Raw genomic sequence first — 20962 nt, 5'->3', positions numbered from 1 at the left:
CATAAGAGTTCCCAGGGGAACCTGATCCACTGAGTTTAAACCAGGTCGTTTTTGTAAAAGCCATGCTATTTATAGGCCAATTCTAAGCCCTGATAAAAAAGATAATGACAGTTGTTCCTGGTAGCCAGATACGAACGGAAGAAATTTCCATGGTGCAGCAGCTGCTGAGAGTCTCAGTTACCAAAAATGGCTGAGCTCACCATCCACAGAGCAGCGAGCACTCTTCACAAAGAGGAGAGTCCTGCTCTGTGCTGACAGTCAGCCACTGTGTCCTTACAGCATATGACAAAACACACATCAAACCTGCCTTTTCTTGGCAAAGGGAGACTGGGGGAAAGTGTGGAATCAAAGCTGGCAGAGTCAGAGTCAGTGTGTTTTGTATCCTGGCCTTTTCAGCCTCAATAGGATAACATGACAGCATTAATGATGTTTACAGTTTAATAAGAAGTTTAATCCCACACATTTTTTTTTAAAGGAAAAACATCTCTTTGGTTTAAAATATCTTGAGAATGTTACTGTGATATCATCACAAGGAGAAACAGAGTGTAAAATATGCATTACATCTAAACAGTTTAACTTTGCATTCAAATAGATATTAGACTTACTGTATGTAAATCCAGTAGACAGGAAAAGAATCACCATATGATAAACTAACACAACTAGTCCAGAGCCTGATTTTGTCATCTTTGCAGGTTGTTCATAGTTTTGTACTGTAAGTTTCATTTTTAATACAATTGACCACAGTTAGTTTTATTAGGACATTTGAGTACAGCCTATAATAAGCTCTACTGGCAGACAAACAATAATGCAATAGATTAGGTGCTACAAGCTACCGGCTAATACAGCTGATATGCGTAAGGTGATTTATGTTCAAAGCATTCTGTAATTTATTACAAATCTTATAAAAGGCTAGTGATATATCCTCAGGGATACTGATGGGGAATTGGTTTCTAGCTCTTTTAAGAGAAACTTCAATATACAGGTGTACACTAAGTATATGTTTTTAAACCTAATTCTCACTTTAAATCAAAATTGTTTAGAAGGCTTTGCAGATGTTTGATGCAGAGTTTTCAAAGTAACCAGAAACCTTTTTAGTGCAGTGATTTTGGCATTTTAACTAATACACAGGATTTGGCAATAGGTAAGAGAGACTGGATGAAATTTTGTAAAGTACAGATGCAGTTGTTTATAGCCAAGGAGTGGGCCTGCTGCCTTCAGCAATAAATGTGCTTAGTGTCACTGAGCACTTGAAAAGGCACCGCTTACCCCCTCCCCAGACTAAGATAAAATTCTTTCCATAGCCTCATGGAGGAGGGGAATGGTTACTGAAGTGGCTTGGAATCCATATTAGAATCATTGCATCAATAAGAGCAGAATTTCAGTGACTAGAGAATGGCATTATTTTAGTTCTGCTTTCTTAAATTAACACTGTCGCATTTGCTGAAGTCCTTAATGGAGAAAAGCAAAATCAGCTTTTCAGAAAATGTTCAGAGGACCTAATCTGCAGTCATCTTGTTTAGTAAAGCACATGTTTGGGCAGTACAGTGGCATGGTGATTTTCTGAGCATTGCTGCCTCACAGCTCTTGACTCCTGGGTTCGAGTGAGGCCTGGGATACCATCTGTGTAGAGTTTGCATACTCTCCCTGTGGCCACATGGGGTTTTTCTAGGTGTTCCAGTTTCTTCTCACAGTCTAAATGCAGCATTTGTTGACTAATGTCTTTAAACTGTCCCGTGTGTGTTTGTGTGTGAGTCCTGTGATGCACTAGGGATCTTTCCAAGGTGTGGTCTTTCTTGTGTACAGTGTCAGCCAGCTCATAATGAACTTGTATTGAGCTAAAGGGTTATTTACAAATGATTTTTCTTCAACATTCTCATTTTATTTAATTCTCAAAGGCTGTTCTGTTCATCTGCCCTCACCAACTAATGAATGAAGCAATGCAGAAGATTTTTTTTTAAATTCCTTCCAACCATTATTGTAAAACCACGTTCATTGAGATTAAAATCCAGACTATTACACAAACAGGAGCACCTGGCAAAAAATAACACAATTATGAGAACATGCAAATTTTCCAAACACATATGCCCAAGGCTACAAGAACCTCTGAATTGTGATGCAGGGGCACTAACCACCTTGTCATTACTCAATTAATTCTTTTCTATAACATCATTCTTGGGATTTTGTGCCAGGAATGGGTGCCTAACATATTTTGACAATCCAGTATGTACAGTAAGTGTGTTATGATCTTATATAAAGCTTACTGCAACACAACAAAACAATAACCCCACATACAGTAAATGTTTGCAAGTGACATGTACTATAATTTTCCAGAGTACACTGGAGAGATTTTAAAACAAGAAATTTAAATTCTAGACTGTGCTCTCCTCATGTTTTTGTGGGTTCCCCTGCTACCTCACAAAGACATGCTGCTAAATGTATATTGATCGGTGTCTTTAAATTACCCCTGTACTATATGCCTGTGTATTTGTAGACCTGTCTACAGTTTTTGTGCCTCTTGCTGGGATTAAGTAGCTTTCTGATAATGTTTAACACATTAGTTTGCTCCCACAATTTGCCTGGATCCTTTCGAAAACCTGAATTAAAATGCACGCATTGATTTTTGAATACTGTATTTTCAGGAACTTTTTAATGATTAAATCCTCTTGCCGAGAGATAATGAAAATATGTAAAAGAATCTAATAACACATTGTCTTGCTCAAGCATTTGTCTTTATTCTGCCAGTCAGTATAATATGCAGAGTTTAAAGCCACTTGTTTTGACATTTAACATTCTCAGAGGCAACAGGACCACAGTTTTGGTTTCAGTAGAATGACAACACATATGAATCCCGAGTTAGAGTTTTTGATGTATAGTCAATGTCTCAAAGGTTTTTTTTCATTTAATAAACTACCTCAGTTGATGTTGCTTGCCAATGACATTGCTTTTATTCATACATTTTAATTTTTTTATACATTGTGTCATTTAAACAGTATGATGCTTCATTGATTAGCTCATAGATTTATTCATGCAGACAGACGGTTTTCCATGTTATTATCAAACCCCCCCCCCACATGACTATTTTAATTTCATTGAAACTGTAGTCTGAAAACAGACAATCTCCTTCTTCCCACTAATAGCTTTGATTTGGACTTTGTAAGTGCCACCAGCTAGAAAGCTAGGAAGTCTCACTTTTGGGATGTGAAAGGTAGTTGGAGGAACATTCAGCACACCCTGGAAAAAAAAAACCAATACATGTAATTCCTTCATTTGCTATATTTGTGCTCCTTGCATCCCTTATATAATCAGGCTGGACTTTTTCTTTTTTTTCTTTTTACTAAATGAACACCCAGATTCTCTTGTTGCCTCAAACTGAAATAATTTTTTCTTTCCGACATTAAAAAGAAATCTTCAACAATTTTAAAGACAAACGTGTTCAACTTTTTGAAGCAGTTGGAAAAAATGCATTGTTATACATTTACAATTTCACTGAAAATAGTTTTTATACGGTATATCTTTCTAGGTAAGTAAACAGCAGGAGATTGCGATTATGCTTACTGGTTTGATGGGGCAGCGACAGGACCCTCCATATGACACAATTCGGGATGGGCAAGAATTTCCTGGAAAGATCTTATTCAGTTTCTCACAAATGTTACGGTAGGTACAACTGCCATACTTAAACAAACAAGGCACTTTCATCCAAAACCAGACGGCCTTTTTCTTCACTTGAACCTCAATCTAGAAAGAACGGAACAAGAAATATAAATCATTTTAACCTGCTCAACAAGGGGCTTTTGTAAAAATGCTAAAACTTACATTCATCACTTCAAATTGCCTTGGCTTGGTCTTCAATCTTTTATGAAAATATATGGAAATACACCTTTCAGGAAACTTTCTCCTGGCATTAAAATTCTGAGACTGGGGCACTGCCTGTTTGCAAGGGCTATTGTTCAGTTTTGTTGTCCCTTGCAAACAATACAGACCAATATCCTCATTAGTCATGGATAAGATGTGTGTTGAATTTAGGCAGTCCATATAGCATACATATGCATATCCATATCCATGAAGTACCTAGTGAAAAACTTATGAAGGTTTAATAAATACTTAGATTAATAGGGCTGGAAATCGAGTAGTACAGCACGTTTAAGTTATTTAATTATCTTCTTTCTTGTAGAAGCTGTTTTTTTGCACAAGAAATATCTCAAGTGCTGCCCCCTTTTGGGGAAAGACACAAAAAGCACAATAGCCTTTCTCTGGAGAAGCGTAAGTGATCCTTCAAATCATTCAGTATTTAGGTAAACCTTGCAAATATATTTAAAAAGCATGTTTTTATTTGAATTACTTTAAACAGTTAATAGACAACTGGATCCAGAATGTAACCACTTTATATCGAATAAATGATTGCTATACGGTGATAAATGCAAAGTCAAAGCAAAGTAGTTTTTTTCTTACTCGGAGAGGAGCTTCTATTGGCACCTTCAGTTCACCCAACAGAGAGACTGTGACGGATCCAGGTACGTAAATGGTATTTGGGAAGTTAAGATTTTTGATGACAAGGTCATTCTTGGGTCCACAATGTGCCCAGTTTGATGAATTTGACTTGTCAATCTGAAATACAGTGGGAAAACAAATGAATAATTAATTTTTAATACAATTTCACAGCACAATAACTAATAAATACTGTTTAAACCTAAGCCAAGGTTAGGTTTGAATCATTCAATATTTAGAAAAGAAAAGATATACGAGATGGGGTGTGCACAAGTAAAAAGAAACACATGAAAACAGAAATAAAAAAGCAGACATAAAGTAATTTCCTTATTCTTTTTGTCTAGTAGATAAAAGTTTGGAATAAGTGCTTTACATTGGAGACTTTATTCCAACAGAGCCCAGACCATAATATAATCAGTGTACCACTCTAATGAGAAAACAGGACACTGAGAATTAACCCTAAACTTAAAAAAAAAATAAAACTTTAAAAAAGAGCAAAAACTGTAATCAGGTTTACTAAATTAACCTGAACAAAAATGTTATTCACTCACAGGGTATTACTTTTTTATTGAAAGACACACAGAAAGTTATAGTTAATTACAAAAAAAACCTCCTTATTTTACTTCATTCAAGTTTGGTGAAATGGTATGTAGTTACACTTACAGTATATACACCATCTGATTCCCAGGTAAAGCACTTACTGGTAGCATTCTCGGGCCTACCTGAGCTGTGTTTCCAAAAGCGAGAAAGCAGCAGAAGATGCTCAGGACAGCAGTGAATCGCAGGGAAGTCATTTTCAGTCTTATGCTGGTGGGAACATACTAAGAACTCCAACAAACCTCCTTATATACCTTGATTCTTGTTTACCCTTGGGTATCTCAAGTATACGTACAATTTTATTCTTTTATTGTCACGCATTGGTTCACACAAAGCACTTAATTATTCTCGGTTCCCATTTTCTCTAGAATGATTTTTTTTTATCATTTTCTTATTTGCCATTGATAACATGATCACCTTTTTTGTTGAGGTGTTTTTTTTTAAACCAGAGACACATCGTTCCGTTCACAAAACCTTCCCCAGTACAGTTCTCACCCTCTTAAGCAAAGTAAAACAAAATCTTGAGAAGTAGATCTGTTAACATGCTTTATCTTATCCATTCCTCAGGGGGCTCACGAGGTGAGCGAGTGAAATTATGGTGAAATTTAAGTCAGGATAAGTAGAACCATGACTGTAGATTAATGATTCCCAAGAAAGCATGAAGCAGCAACACAACTGAGCATAAGGACATTTACTCTGTTTTACTTCAAAAAGACTTCACTGACTACATTTATTGTAGTGGCATTACTCAGCTATGATTAGAATTTCTCCAATTTAATCAAAACACTAATACATCCTAACAAATCTACAGTTATCATACAGCATAATAGTAACATTACCAATCTTGTGAATATATCCTAATATCACAATGGTATGGAAATTTCAGTTCAGTACAACCTGTGTCCACTTTGAGCTTGACCCCAAGATCTTGCTATAATTTCTGGACCTTACTCATATTGACTGTTTCACTGTAAAGCCTGTGATAAATCTCAGAATTGTTCTGATATCTGCACCTTACGTTGTATTGTTTAAGCTATTCTATGAGGTTGAATACTTATATCTGGAGTTTATGCTCCTGCCACCTCACATATTTTCATTGTCTTGAATGCGAGTCACTCTTAATGAAGACTTTGACTAAATGTTTTTTTTTACAAAAGAAAAAAAGAGGAGCTTTAAACTGAAAAGCTACACCAAGTTAATATAGTATAGGTGTAGGCCACACTACTGTATATTATTAATGCTATAAACCGGATTCAAAATAGTTTTTATCATGAAAAATGATTTGAGTTGGTAAGATAAAATATCCACAGACATTGGGCATCAATTGGGAGTTAAATGACAATAGCAGAATAAGAATTATAACATTGGCAAAATTAAATCAAGAACAACTATATGATCAGATACATCAAACTTTAAATTTTGCATATAAAAAAACGGAGAGGGAAAGTCTTACAGCTACAATCACAAATTCAGTTTCTCAGAGTAAATTTATTTTTATGACGGAATCCATTTTGATATATTTTCCATCCATAGTACATTCACTAAATCAACTATTTTATTATTTTTTCAGTATTCAAATGTCTCAAGTTAGTCCCCAACAACAGACCCAACTAAATGGTTGTGCTAATGTGTAATTGAGGCATTTTCAAAGCTTTAAAACTTGAAGCTTGAAGAAGGGTTAAGATTTGCACACACTTCCTGTGGCTGTTTTGAATGCTATTAATTTTGGAAACATTGGTACCCAAGAGCATGTATTTTATTGTATATACATACAACCCAATGGAATTCAAAGCAGTGTTAAAGCAATAATTCCCAACTTTACTCAAAGACTAAATCTTCTTCTAAGTGAAAATAGACCAAGCCAAACTCTTGATTACATATGACAGCCAGAAATAAGACGCCAGTCAGTACAACACGAAGCATTAAACAGAAACATTTTATTGCATTGAGATTTTAGTATCAGCCAACTGTTTATGTATCAAAGGCAAACATTCAGATAACAAGTCAGAAAAAAATAGTACAAGTGACTTATCTCACACAGAATAAATTCTGATAAAGTGCACATTAAGATAAAATTTCAAAACAAACTCTGATTCAGTGTTACATTATTATGGTCCTGATCTTATTTTGTAATTAAAAAACTATTTAATTTAATAGCAATGAAACCACACGCTCAAAATAAATCAATAAAAATATGTTTTTAAAGTTACAGTTTTACAATAAACAGTTATAAATACAGTTGCAGCCTTAATCCTAATCTTAAAATTCTTCTGAATAGCATTCTTGTTTTCATATTAAGTTAGTATTTTTAACTTCTACTACTACTACTTTATATTACTTGGGAATTTCGTTACATCTCAGGAAGGTATTGGTTATATACTGTATACAAATACTCTATTAATGCTGCATTTAAAACAACAGTCCCCCACAACTGTGATCTGCGTTTTAAATTAATCCTATAAATATATTATTCAGATTATTTCCGAAACAGCCTTCAAGTATTTGAGCTCCATTTTAAATGCATGTCTGTCCAGTGAAGGCCACATTTGGCAACAAACAAAAGCTAAAGGTTTCAACCAAAACAAACTGCAAAAAATGATACACATATATGTGTTTATGGAATTAGTATAAATGTAAAGATAAAGCATTACAATTTAAAATGATCTGCTTTCCAAATGCTATATAATTTCTCAAACACTTCCTCAGCCTACTGCAGAAATATTTACAGAACGTACCGTTAATGTTTAGATTTTTTTTATCTATCATACTTCAACCTTTGAAAATGTAAACCAAGCAGAATATTAAAATCAAATTTCACCTGAACGTTTAAAAATGATCAGTTAAGCATTTAAAGGGAAACGAGTGTATTGAAAGAAGAATCAAGCTCAAACTTTCATTTAAGAAAATTTGTCAGCCACCATCTGTAGTTTCATATGTTAACAATCTTGGCAATCAGACCTGTCAAAGATGCAAAATATTTCATTACAGCTGCAGCAGAACCAAATTTCTCTGCTGAGCCGCCCTTTCTTTCTTAAGACTTTGAAGGACGACTTCAGCCCTCAAAGACCACAAGCATTACTGAACTGTTATTTCAGTTATTCTTACTGGCCTGCAATACTTAGCTTGGTCAATGCAACATGTGTTAGCTTCTGTCTGCAATTGTAAAGATTAAAGAAAGCATGCAGCTCCATTAATATTGCAGATCGAGGCAATCTGTGAAAGCACGTTGAGCATTAGTTGGAGTGTACAGAAAACGTCACTTTCAGACAGCCAAGTTCCAGCCCACTGTTTCCCAGGACGCCTTCAACTCTGTAATTTCCATTTGTCAGCCAGTAGGGAAGGTCCACATTGGGCAAGTAAAAGTCAGTCTCTGGCAATGTATAGTCTCCCTTTTGGGGAAAAAAAAAAAAAGAAAAATTCAGAAATGCAGGTCAGATTTGCACAATTATGGTGTAACAGGTAGGGTTCCGGACCTGTAACCGGAAGGCAGAATAGTACAGTGCTAAACCAGATGCTTCCCTCAGATTTCAAAGATTATTTGAATACAGATATGAGATGCCTTGCATAAAAGCATCAACCAAGTAAATTCGTGACAATAACCTTAAGGAGTCTGAAATTTCAGAATTAGAAATATGACAGATCATTTTAAATGCTTGATTGACTTTGAATAAATTGAATCCATTGACCGGTCCTGCTGACCAGGCCACCTCTAAGAGAATAACATTTCTACAATTTCTTACTTGAAAAATCCTATTCTTATATTTCCTTGATTTGAAAATTTCACTAAAGTCTAAATGAAAATGTGAACATAAAATTCACCAATATATACTCTACTTAATATACATATACAATCTTTCTTTCTGAGACTATAAATGAATTGGGAAAGTGAGTCTTCCAAGGCTTAATATGATATAGTATAGATACCAACTACACATAGCAAGTATAGATATACAGGTGATTAAGCAGTGTCAGTAGAAAAACCTATTGGGCCACCTTTAAGTATCTTAAAAACTTAAACTCAAAACAATTAATAATATGAGAGACAACACAGTTAAACATTTACATGTAGATAAGTTTAACAAAAACAATATTATTACAAAATTCTGCTTAGTAATATTTACTTTTGACACAAAACATTTAAGGCTTCCGTCATAAAGATCAGCCTTTATTCAATAATATTCTGGGAATCCTTAGAGAAGTCGCATTTGTAGATAAGTTGCAAAAGATTTCTTGTGACATGATTTTGTGGTTGACAAAGACTGCTGACAGTTTGTGGTGCAACTGTGCTCTTCCAAATTTTTAAAGTTGCATTTTCCTTTAAAATATGATTTTTAAAAGCCTTTTTAAGAACAAGTTTATAAAAATTTCAGAAAAAGACTAGCAAATTACATATACAGTAGGTTCTCAGCGTCTGCAAATTTAACATTCACCAATTTAAATTTGGGCAGAGCTGGAAACCGAGCCATAGCTTAACTGCAACTTTCATATTAGAGGCGCAAAAAAAATAGGATTGTGGATTGTTTTCATATTGTAACGAACGCTCCAGGCTCTGGGTCAGCAGTGTGGGGAATCACAGGCTGGAGACGACTACCATGTTTTTGCCCATTTTATTATAGTGGGTGCTAATCACGGATTCAGGCTGAGAAAGTGCTGGCTGGATGCAGAAGAGGGGTTCCTGTTGTTTATTTTAATTGATTACTATAAGCTTGTGCTTGCCGTTGTTTCTTTTAGTTGATCAATGTTATTTACATTAACTTAAACCCTGTGCACTAGCACTTTAATTATCATGGAAGGGAGAGTTACTTTTGCCTTTTAACCATTCAAACTATAGACTTTATTACATTATGCGATGCGACTTAGGCTGTTCAGGACAGATGGCTACACCAAGCCCTCATGAACGTTGGGACCCCACTGTATGTAGTTTTGATACAGCCCTGGGCTCAAAAAATATCTCTATAAGAGCTCGTGCTTCTTTTATGACCAATGTGATGAACTCACAGCCTTGAAAGGGCAGTGGCAGGGAATGCCATAGGTGTGCAGGGGCTCTGGACAGGCCTGGCCTGGGGGAATCGCCTTGTCCAAAAGTTGACAGACATCAGTGTAATCACAGCTCCCAATCTCTTCCACACAGGGTACCTTCACCCAAACCCCATATACTTCTTTCTCCACAGTCAGATTGACCTGAGGGGAAAAAAAAAAAAATCATGAACACTGATGTAACACAACCAATCCATTTTCAGCTTCTGTTAGAACAGTTTTCCATAAGACTTGGGTATGACACAACTCCACTTGCGCACACATTGATAATGATGTTATTTTATACAGCAAATAGTGTATTCCAAGACTCTGTGCATCAATGGCACACAAATAAGAAGACATAAAAGACAAAAACAGGAATGACACCACAATGGCAACGTAAATATTAAGAGAGCACAATGAGTTTTGAGTTATGTTTGTAGATCAACAAAAATGAACTCAAAGTCCCTTAGTCTTACGCTGAGTCTTTCACTAATTTTGCACGCGGCAGAATACAATCCTGAATTGGAGAAAAAGTTAGGTGACATTCAAGAGTTCCTGCCAGAGCAACTGTAGCCATTCATTATGGCCTTGTACTGTATCATTACCCACTTTCTCCTACAAATCCAAAGCCCCTTAGCTATAAGCTACAAATTCCAAACGCGACAACATTAGCACACTTATTATTTTTAAATGTCAGATTTTGAAACAGTTTTAAGAAGGTGTTTTAGTGTCTTCCTAAAAGTGTGACTCTGTTTTATATCTGAGCAGGAGAAAAAAGTTTAACTTTGTGGTATAAACTAACAATATAAATGCAACACATTTTACTGATATAACCCTTAACAGGAGGGGAGCACGTGATTCTCAGTTGGAACTCTTTGCTTTTTTGCATTTTCCACATTTATTCATGTGACTGCTGATAAGAACATGATGTGAACTCAAGTAGCCCATTACCTTACGTAAGAAAACCTTAAGTGCTGTTTCCATTCAAGCTGTGACAGAGACACAAATATCTGTACTTAGGAAAATGTGTTTTTTTGTAAGCTACCGTGAACACTTTCTCAAATAATACAATAATACTTTGCAAATAATGAGGAAAGGGAATGCATTAAAAAGAAATTTGTTTCAAAATTCCCAGAACATAAAATTGTGATCTCAAATACTACATCATGACCAATTAGAAACATATAAACATAAGATTAGATTAGGCCTCTTTAAAAAAACCCACTCAAGCAACTTTAAATCTTCCACAAAACAGCAGTGTTTTTTACCGGTTTCCTTCTGTGAATTAAAAATTCAAACTCTTACTCTAATACATACTTAATTTGGGAGGATGTCAACCCCTAACCCACCTAATCTGCTCTCAAGTATAAATATCGTCATTTAAGCACACCTCAGACAGGTGAGTTAATAAATCAGTCTAATTCAATTACACCTTATTATGTCTTAATTTGTTTTTAACCAAGCGGAAATCGAAGATTAAGTGCATTTTTACACATGCTATCACCACAGTCGATTTTCTTGAAAGGGAAACTAACATTCTTCAGTATGTCACTTGACAATGGCTTGACAGCTCATCAAGAGTGACTATGAGACCTTATGAAACTTGTGACTTACCAGTTTCTGTTCAACAACAACATGCTAAGAGCTGTATAACACCTACTGCATGCCAACGTCAGGAACATTTCACCTTTACCTTAATCACACAGAGAATAACAGAATAATCCATGGTACTTCTAAGACTTTCATCAGAAAGCATTTCTGACATAAAAACAAAGATGCAATGAACAAACTAAAAAAGAAAATGTTTTGCACATAGGTTTTACATCTACTAAAATGAAAGTTTGACTATTTGTCAACATTCTTTGAGTCTCCACCCTGTACAAGCAGACAAAACTGTATATACAGAATTTCCTGCTCCTAAAACAAGGGTCACTGGGATCAATTACTAGATTATTGTTTCTATTGATTATTGTTAATTTTATTATGTATCTGGCAATGCAAATCTGACTTTACAAATCCATATGTTCTAAAGTATTAAGGATATGATTGTTGGAGTGGGTTCTTTACACACTAACAACTTAATAATTAAAACAATTCCTTAGAGCTAGGTTTAGAAAGAACAGGTCATGGATTATCACTGCTATTTTACACACGTACACATTTATATACTTGTGTCAATGCAACTACTGGGGAATTATTGCAACACAGTACTTGTAAGAAGTCTACTGTTATGACAAAAGTTAAAACATACAAGAAAACCCCTAATATTTTCTTCTCTAGAATGTTTTGACCTATTTTACAGTTATAAAAAAATCGTCAAAAGTCACTGTCATAAAGTCAACCCAATGGATTTTTTTCAGAATCAATATTCAAACACAATCCAGAGAGCAGAAATGTAAAGTACTGGGAAGAGCATTTTAAACGAAGAAAACGAAGCATTTTGTTTTTACACAAAGCATTGTGGGTGTTTTGAGAAAGGCTACTCAGCCATAGTTCTGTAGGAGATACACTGGCTTCTTTCAAAAAAACATAGTGGGTATTTTGGCTGGATGAGATCGAGCTCTTAGCACCCTTTTTATATTCATATGCATTGCATGCTAACCTTTTATTTTACTGTTCTGGGCTTCAAGCACTGCAAACAAAACCATAATTTCACCACTGGAATTTCCCAGTGGTGTGTTAGTGTATACAGAATGAAACTAAACTGTTCATGGAACACTGAACTTTTTAAAAGTCAAAAAAAGTTTTACTTCCTTGTAGCAGCATGTTTGCAATTTTTCTAGTTGACAGTTTTGTTCCTTGATATCCTAAACGGAATGTATCACCTGACTTCCTTGGGTTACATCAGAAGCCATTAAAGTCTAAATACTGTAGATTGCTCATATAACATACAGTATGACCATACAGTTTCTGATTTTAACTTATAACAGGGTTTTGAGGTTTGAATAGTAAAAACAATGTAGTCGAAAGCTGGATTTTGAATTTTGTTATAAGGTGTAAAGTAGGCTACATAAAACATATAATGGATCGTCTAAGAGGGTACTGTATACTGCCAACAACATAAAGCCTATGATTTTATAGCTCTAGCAATAAAAGATTCATGACCAACGTTCTTGACTGTTAACTTTTATACAACAGAAGAAACCATGAAATTATAGGATATCAGAATTCGTTTTAGAGAGATCCCTATAAGCATTCATTTATTCTTAAAAGCAAGAATGCAGGTAACATCCTGACATGAATGGATTTAGTTTGTAATGTGCACACTACGACTTAAAGAAATAAAAGTAGAACTGAGACACTTTCAGCTAGCATGTGAGATTGGCAATCCTGGTTCAGGTCTTTAACCCAGCATAATTTGGTTTCATTAATATCTTATTACACTCCAGAGTTTTTGAGTTTCAGAGGATATTAAAAAGTCCCTTCAATCTCAACCCAAGGTTAATGTTCCTTATATATAAAAAGACACACAGTGGCGTTACGTGTGAGAGTGAATAGTCACATTCAAAATGTATGGCTATTTTCCAGTGTTGTTTACTCAATGTGTAAAAACAAACATTACCTCATTTATCCCTCCTAAAGAACAGTACTTTGTAAAAGAGCAGGCATTAAAGCTACGTGATTTATAGATTAGATATAATAGTCTTTTAAATTTAACCTTCACCTTATGGAGATTCCCGTCTAATAAAATAACTGAGACTTTGCAGCACACTATACACGTAAACGTTACCTTGCAACCAGTAACATCGACACCTGCACTAACACGAGAGGAGTCCGAAAAGCATTTTGGAAACATCATATATAAGTGAAAGCCTTTTGTTTTTGCTCTGGCTGAAAAGAAACGAAAGTCATTGTATCGACAAGAGTATTTAAATTCTTTAAATTAAATAAATATATACAGGAGACGCAATGGTATATGGCGCACTGCTAACACCAGTTAGTGGTGTAGTGTATTTGACACGTTAATATTCTTGGGTAGATACTGATTAATGCTTTTCATTCAGTTTTTGATGCTGGATGGGTAACACATACTCTGAAAGCATGCTTGCTCTCTCTCTTCCCCAGACCCCAGCCCCCGTACTCACGGCCAGCGGAGAGGTAAGCGCTACTGCTGTCGAACCCGCCGCGCTGGCTTTCAGGTCCCCAGGAATAGAAATGGGATCCGGCGACAACGCCAGACTCTTCATCACCGCCGGGTCTTTGGCTTGGCCGCAGTTCTCCCAGGAGAAACCGATGACCTGCAACATTTGGACAGTTAGTGTCTTCTCCGGAACTTTCTTATGTGACCCGTCTCCGCATCACCTGAAGAGAGAGGCGAAAAGACTTTATATCTAGCAATATGCACCACGCCGAAGGTAACAAAGGAACGCGAATACAACCTGTAAATAAAAACAAATGAATCTATTATGCTTACAACTGTTGGTCACACGCTTGTCTTGAAACACATTTACTGTAGCAATGCGGGTTTTGTCAGTTGCAAGTGTTGCGAGTGTCGGTGCCGTGTTTCATATCGCACTCACCTTGGTAGATTTAAAAGAGCTTCTTTTTAAAATGTATTCGCATTTTCCCTGCTGAAGACAAATGCACAACACGCACAACAATAAAGAGGAGGAAGGACTGGTGTGCATTGTAAAGGCGGAAAATAATTCAGGAAACGTTTTCAGGCATAAATTCAAGGTTTGATCTGGCTAAATCAAACAAATACAGAGACTGGATATTCTCTACTGTTTCGAAGCCAAAGGTTGCTGCACAATATCCAGAGAGAAAACTGTTTTGTTGGCTTCACTGAAATGTCGATTGCATTTCTTCCTGATTTATTTCAGTTTTTTTTTCCACACGATTTAACATTACAGAGACCTCTAAAGGAAGGAGGACTGAACAGGACTTTCTTTCGTGTCGTGAAAAAAAAAATCGGCATTTAATTCGCACTGTATCGATATACTGTATACTGTACTGCAGACAAATAACGTACTGTAATGTGAGTAGAAAAAAGGCATTTTAATGCCTTTTTAATGCAAAATATTATATTACATGCATCATTTTGCTTCTTCATCAGAAATTGTTTATTTTGGAAACTACCCACGGTTTCTTTTTTCTTGGTTATAAAACTGCTCAAAATGTTGTTCTTAATTATGTGAATTAAATGTATTATGTGAATTAAATGCAGAATGTTAACTAAATTCAGTTTACTGATGGTAGCTTTGTCAGGACCTTCTACTTTTGGTAAGGGTAGAAAAAAATGGATGTTAAAACTATTAGGCTAAAAAGTCTTTTTATATATTGCGTCATTTTAACAATGAAAAAGGTTATATTTTAATAGTAACTTTATGTGAGAGCTTTAGTTGACATTTAGCGTGAACTCTTCAGTACGACATATTCCTTTAGACAATCACACGGGAGGATTAGAATTAATTTATTTTCGCCATTGCTAAGGAACTGTATTTTATTGCTATAGGACTATTTAAAATGTTAACTTTTCTACTAAGTACATTTCAGCATGCTTGCCTGTCTTAAATACACGCCCTTCCCATAATTGTACCCATTCTTTAATGTACCACTAGGTGTCACGCTGCTAAAGATCATCTGGAAAAACATATTTACCAACAAATACAAGAAGTACAGTTAAAAAATAGTTTTATTTACAGTATTGTTACTGTTCTATACAAAATGTTTCGTTTCTCTTTCTGGTTTTGTTACTACTGTATATTAAGTATAATATGCAATTTTCTTAATCCTTCTTTCTTGTTTCAAAAAACTATAAATCGATGGAGTCAAAATGGTTTACCGCGGTTTGCATGTCCTTAAACTAGTGTTCTCGTCTACAAAATAATTATTTTGGCAGGTATTGACAGGTCTCGCACTTTGTTGAGTCAAATACTTTAAGACAAATTATCAGTGAGTTCATTTGTAGCAGCCAAAAACAATAAATAAAGTTAAAAATATACACATTTTTAATTAACTTTTACAATAACGAGAAGTTGTGCGTAACTGGACGCTTTCATTTTCTGAAATAATTGTCTACCTCTTCGTTATGTATTTAACTCTGTGGCTAAGGATCTGTGCCTGTGGCCGGAAGGTTGCCAGTTCGTATCCTGCAGTCGGCAGAGGAATCCTACTCTGTTGGGCCCCTGAGCAAGGCCCTTAACCCCAAGTGCTGTATAAATGGCTGACCCTGCGCTCTGACCCCCAGCTTCTCTCTCTGTCTGTGTGTCTCATGGAGAACAAGTTGGGGTATGGGAAAAGACAAATTCCTAATGCAAGAAATTGTATATGGCCAATAAAGTGATCTTATCTCACCTCTGCCAATGTTCATTGTCCACGTTAAAGTTTGATTGAAAGGCGCCTAAACATAAATGTTCATAAAAGATTAATTATTGAAGTTCCATTTCAACAGCACTAATATGAGTTTATTAAGACCCGTCTATCTTGTTAGTCATAGGGAACAAAATTAAACTGGCGCTGTTTCTCGTTTGTGTTTATTTATTCTATTGATATTTTTGTTGGCAAGAAAAATAAATCCTGGCTACTAATTACCCAAGAAAAACTGAACCTATTCTTCATTTTAAATGAGATTCCTGTCTGTTGGCGGCAGTTGATGATAGGTAGCAGTGAAAATAATTTACAGTAACCACTAATGAGACGTTTTTTTTAATTGGGTGGTGTCATTTATTGTCAGCTTTAAGTGTCTATATAAAGTTGCCTAACTGCCTTTTCTCTCTCTCTAAAGAACTGGCATTATCTCCAGGTGGTCACAAATGTTATTTCTCTTATATTTTCAGTGTACTCTGTGTGCTATTAGCTCAACAATTAGCTCATTATAGTCTGCATGTGACTGCAAAGTACATTTTGAATAATACAGTTGGACCCACGAGACGAATGTGACTCACTTAAGCCATCTCTTATCCCTGAGGTGTGCCAAGAGATAATGGACAATTATTATTCCTAGCATTGTGACATGCATTTGCAAACTAGCTTTGGCTGCTGATATATTTTTATATATGCTGTTTATATTCTTGACATGGTTTTTATTATTTCATACCCTACGTATAACATATTCTGTTATGCGTTAATTCAGTGTGATATTGTATTCATTAAGTACAGTTTCTTCAGCTTTTTCTCCCTAGATAGTGGCTTGTCTCTGCAATTATTGATCACCCCAACCACAGCAAAGAATTCTTCAGAAAATACTTTGTCTTGAAGAAAATAAAATAACTTTTTTATGATGGGAGTACATCGGTTGTGCATGAGGTTAAATGCTTCACTAAGGCAGTCTGAAATCGAAAACTAGAAGTGTCCTTCACTGCCTTACCAATATCTTGGCAAGAATTCCTGATGCTTGCAACAGCAATTGAAGAAGAAAATGACTGTGTCCATTCTGATGTTTGCCACTTTTACGGATAGCAGTTATTTCTTGTTCTACTAAACCTTTTTAAATGGGGATTTAATAGGAAATGCGCAGTTGTTTCTTGATTGTCTTTTAGTGAACTGTCATGATGTATCATAAAATGTAGTTTTGTTTGGTCTGTCAATAGCAATCTGATTCTTGAAATGGGCATGGTTTCTGGCATTAGTAAATTTGCAGAGATGATTTAAGGCTCTGGACCTATAGTCGGGAAGATATGAGTATATGTCCTTTACGTGAAAAGAGATCATTGAGCAGTGTACTTTGCCGAGTTTGTCCAAATCCCCAGGTACTCCAACCTGCAGTTAACTAGCATCTCATCCAGGGGGAGTACCGTGCTCTCAGTTCACGTAAAGCAGTGGAGCATAACCTTGCTCTTCAAGTGACACAATCTGGCAGGTGTTGTCAATTACATTTGTTTAAATTGGTCCAGTTAAGCTAACAATTCGTCCAATTAGCTGGTTAAGAGCCCAGCAAGGTAGAGAAGCCGAAGACTCTGGGACCATTCACACTGGAGTGAAGGTGGCCCTGAGGCAGAGTAGAGGCAACAAGTGTGAAAGGAGTCTGAGACACTTAGTCTTGCAAAAGACTTGAGTTGCAGGAATGTGAAATGAGTGTGGGATTGGGGATAAGTGTAAAAATCCTATTGCAGATGATTTCCTTATTATGAATGCATCTGATTTGAGAGAATAATTTAGGCAGTGTTGCATTGTGCTAACACATGTCCTGCTGAGGAAAATAAATCTGCAAACAATCGATCAATGGAAAATGTCAAAAACTACAGTGTGAACTTCACTTTACATGAAATTGCAAAGTATTTCTAATTAATGACTGGTATTTAAATTTAAATTATTACTTCCCTTAATACTTTAAAGATCTGTGATGCAACATTATATACCCAGGCATCAGAAAGTTAGCAACATGTAGTTTGTCTTCTTGAACATTTATAGCTCGGTTGTATCAGGCATGTCAGTTTATATGGAAGGTGAGGAAAGGAGTATAGACCTGAGCATTTAGCACAAGTCCCTAAAAGTACAGTACATGTGAAAGGTTTGGATTGGGGTAATGTTTCCTTATAAAGGTTTGGTTTATCCCCCACAGAAAGATTAAGTTTATGAATGGAAGTAAGTAGTTTTCAAGGAATTTTGGCTTGATACGAATAAGTGTCAGATGGACTAAGCTGTTTTTAGTGTGAGGTTAATCACACAGCTTTGAGAAGGTAATGCAGAAGCAAACTTGAAATACTGGTGATACCACCTCCACACTTCAAGGTTTCCGGGATCACAGCAGAGCAGTTCATTTTTGTGCTTGGGAATGGATAGTTATTTTACATTTAAAGGGGTATACTTCTACAGTAGTACAATTTCACATTTTACCTACTTATGCATTGACTCTTTAAAAGGGAAGAAGGATTTGATGTGTCATTTTAGATTCTCAACACTTTACTTTTGTGAGGTCCACTGGCTATTATATTCCTCTTTCAGGAAAAAAAAGAGCAGAATTTGCCTGTTGGCAAAAAGATTAAGCAAAGATTTGACAAGATTAAACTTGCTGTTTCTGTAATCGGCCTAGCTATCTTGGAGAAAGGAAGCTCTGTTGAGAAACTAAAGAGGGAGTTCAGTACAATACAGAAGAATATTAAATAATATTCAAATATTAAATACAATTAGAGAAACATGCTGCCTTTATTTGTGATTTATTGTGCTGTAGTGGGCTGTCATTTGCTCTTTAAATATAAATTCAAAACACCTTTTACTCACTTAGAGAATTAGCACAGTACTAGAAATAAAGGAAAAAAAACAATAGAAACAAGAAACCACTGTGTCAAGCTGAACCATTTGTAATGTGTGTTTCTTTGGTGATGCTTCAGACAGTTTAGTTTTTGGATTTTTCTCAAAAATACCAATGCAGGATTGCCAATGAGTTTCTGAAACAAGGGCACTCCTGCATAGTTGTGGGCTGTAGTAAACATCAAAGCAATTGCACATTGTGGTGTTGGGGTTCATCGCAAGTAGACGTCAGAATAGGGGTGGTATTTTGATGAGCTGTGGGACACCACCAGTTTTTGTATGTTACCTAACAGTGCCTGGGAGGGTGCCAAATTAAAAGAACATTGGTTGAATAATGGTATTTGTGAGCCACATAAAGAGATCGGTGTGCTAAAATACTGTGTCCTTCACAATGTTCTGACCAAGAACATTTCTGTTTTAACTAGTGAAACACCAGGATGCCTTGAAGGCAGTGTGATTACAAGGAATGTAGCTCTGTTTGTTTACCCATGAAACTATTGCGGTGAACTAGGGTCCAACCATAAAAAGGTGTAACAGTGCACAGGCATAACCACACTGAACCCAGCCTGTTCATGGCAGAAGAAGAAAGGAATACAATGTGCAAACAATATTCATTTGATTAAACTGAACCATTTCCAAGAACATATAGTTAATTAAGATATTTGGTTTAATGCGGTAGCAGTTAATTGAACTTTTTTTACATTAGGTCAAATCTGGCTTAAAGTAGTGTTTTCTCAGATAATTGTTTGTTTAATTGATGAATAGCCTTTCTTTTTCTCCTTCTTACAAACTAAAAATATTGATAATAATGTAATCATTTGCAATAGGATATTTAGACTTACAGTATCTTCAATCCCACAATCGCTTCACATTTCTTCAACTCAAGTCTTCGGCATGTTTTTTGAAAATATTTATTTCTTTTTATGTTTAAGTTCTGTTTCATTTTTACATTAAGTCCTATTTTTTTCATTGTCTCTGTGAGATTTGTCTCTTATTCTTGTCTTTAATGTTTTATATTAGATCAAGGAATTCATTAATTTTAAGATAAAGCCTCACTTCCAAATGCTCACATTACCATTTTTCTTTCTAGGGAGCTAAGTGAAAATTGTAGCATATTGCTCTTAACTCAATCAATTAGCATTGGCCTTTGTAAATTGGAGAAAAGTAAAATGGGGATATTGGTCCAGACTTATCCTGATCATGAAGTATGGAAAGATAAATGCTCTGACATATCATGACTTCTTCACGGTTACCAACTACTATCTTAAATTTGTCAAGGGTGCCTTTGTCCCATATGTATAGAATTCTACCAGCAATTATCAGAACAGAGGATATACAGCTGTTAATGTAAGTGTAGCTGAAGAGTGTAGCTTTGCAGAGTGGATTAACCGCACATTATAAGGATTCATGTGGGGCTGATTATAATGAGCGAAGTGCAGAGGTGTGGTAAAGCGAACAATTAGTCTGTTTTGCCAGAAATTTAATTAGTATTACTAATGTAGAAAAAAAGTTCATAGAAACTAAGACACTAGAAACATTGTGAATCAGCATCAGAAAATGCAGCTGGTGAATACAGTATATGAAATATAGTTTTTCTGTAATTAAGTTATGGGGCATTTACAAGAAAGCCAGTAGTTAATAAAATACAAGATGGAAATATTAAAGTAAA

At 35.6% G+C, this 20962-nt stretch overlaps 2 protein-coding genes across 3 annotated transcripts; both read right to left on the bottom strand.

Annotated features, from left to right (window-relative positions):
- Window positions 1–2707: 2707 nt before the first annotated feature.
- Window positions 2708–5362, bottom strand: LOC148650591 (ganglioside GM2 activator-like). Of its 2 annotated transcripts, none has more exons than XM_088604589.1 (4): window positions 5208–5362; window positions 4450–4605; window positions 3556–3735; window positions 2708–3231 (listed from the first exon to the last, which is right to left on the bottom strand). In XM_088604589.1, the coding sequence occupies exons 1-4, from the start codon at window positions 5277–5279 to the stop codon at window positions 3076–3078; spliced, it is 564 nt and encodes a 187-aa protein (XP_088460715.1). In that variant the 5' UTR covers window positions 5280–5362; the 3' UTR covers window positions 2708–3075. The 2 variants fall into 2 exon arrangements, with proteins under 2 accessions (XP_088460715.1, XP_088460714.1); XM_088604588.1 differs by having other exon boundaries at window positions 5187–5330.
- Window positions 5363–7005: 1643 nt separating this feature from the next.
- On the bottom strand, window positions 7006–14947 carry LOC148650590 (ganglioside GM2 activator-like). The gene is made up of 4 exons (XM_088604582.1): window positions 14622–14947; window positions 14187–14339; window positions 10081–10263; window positions 7006–8471 (listed from the first exon to the last, which is right to left on the bottom strand). The coding sequence occupies exons 1-4, from the start codon at window positions 14727–14729 to the stop codon at window positions 8316–8318; spliced, it is 600 nt and encodes a 199-aa protein (XP_088460708.1). The 5' UTR covers window positions 14730–14947; the 3' UTR covers window positions 7006–8315.
- Window positions 14948–20962: the final 6015 nt, after the last annotated feature.

This window comes from Lepisosteus platostomus, chromosome 13, assembly GCF_059453375.1.
Source record: "Lepisosteus platostomus isolate fLepPlt1 chromosome 13, fLepPlt1.hap1, whole genome shotgun sequence".
Classification (NCBI taxonomy): domain Eukaryota; kingdom Metazoa; phylum Chordata; class Actinopteri; order Semionotiformes; family Lepisosteidae; genus Lepisosteus; species Lepisosteus platostomus.
Note: the sequence above shows the minus strand (reverse complement) of the source record. Positions and strands in the feature narration are given on the sequence as shown.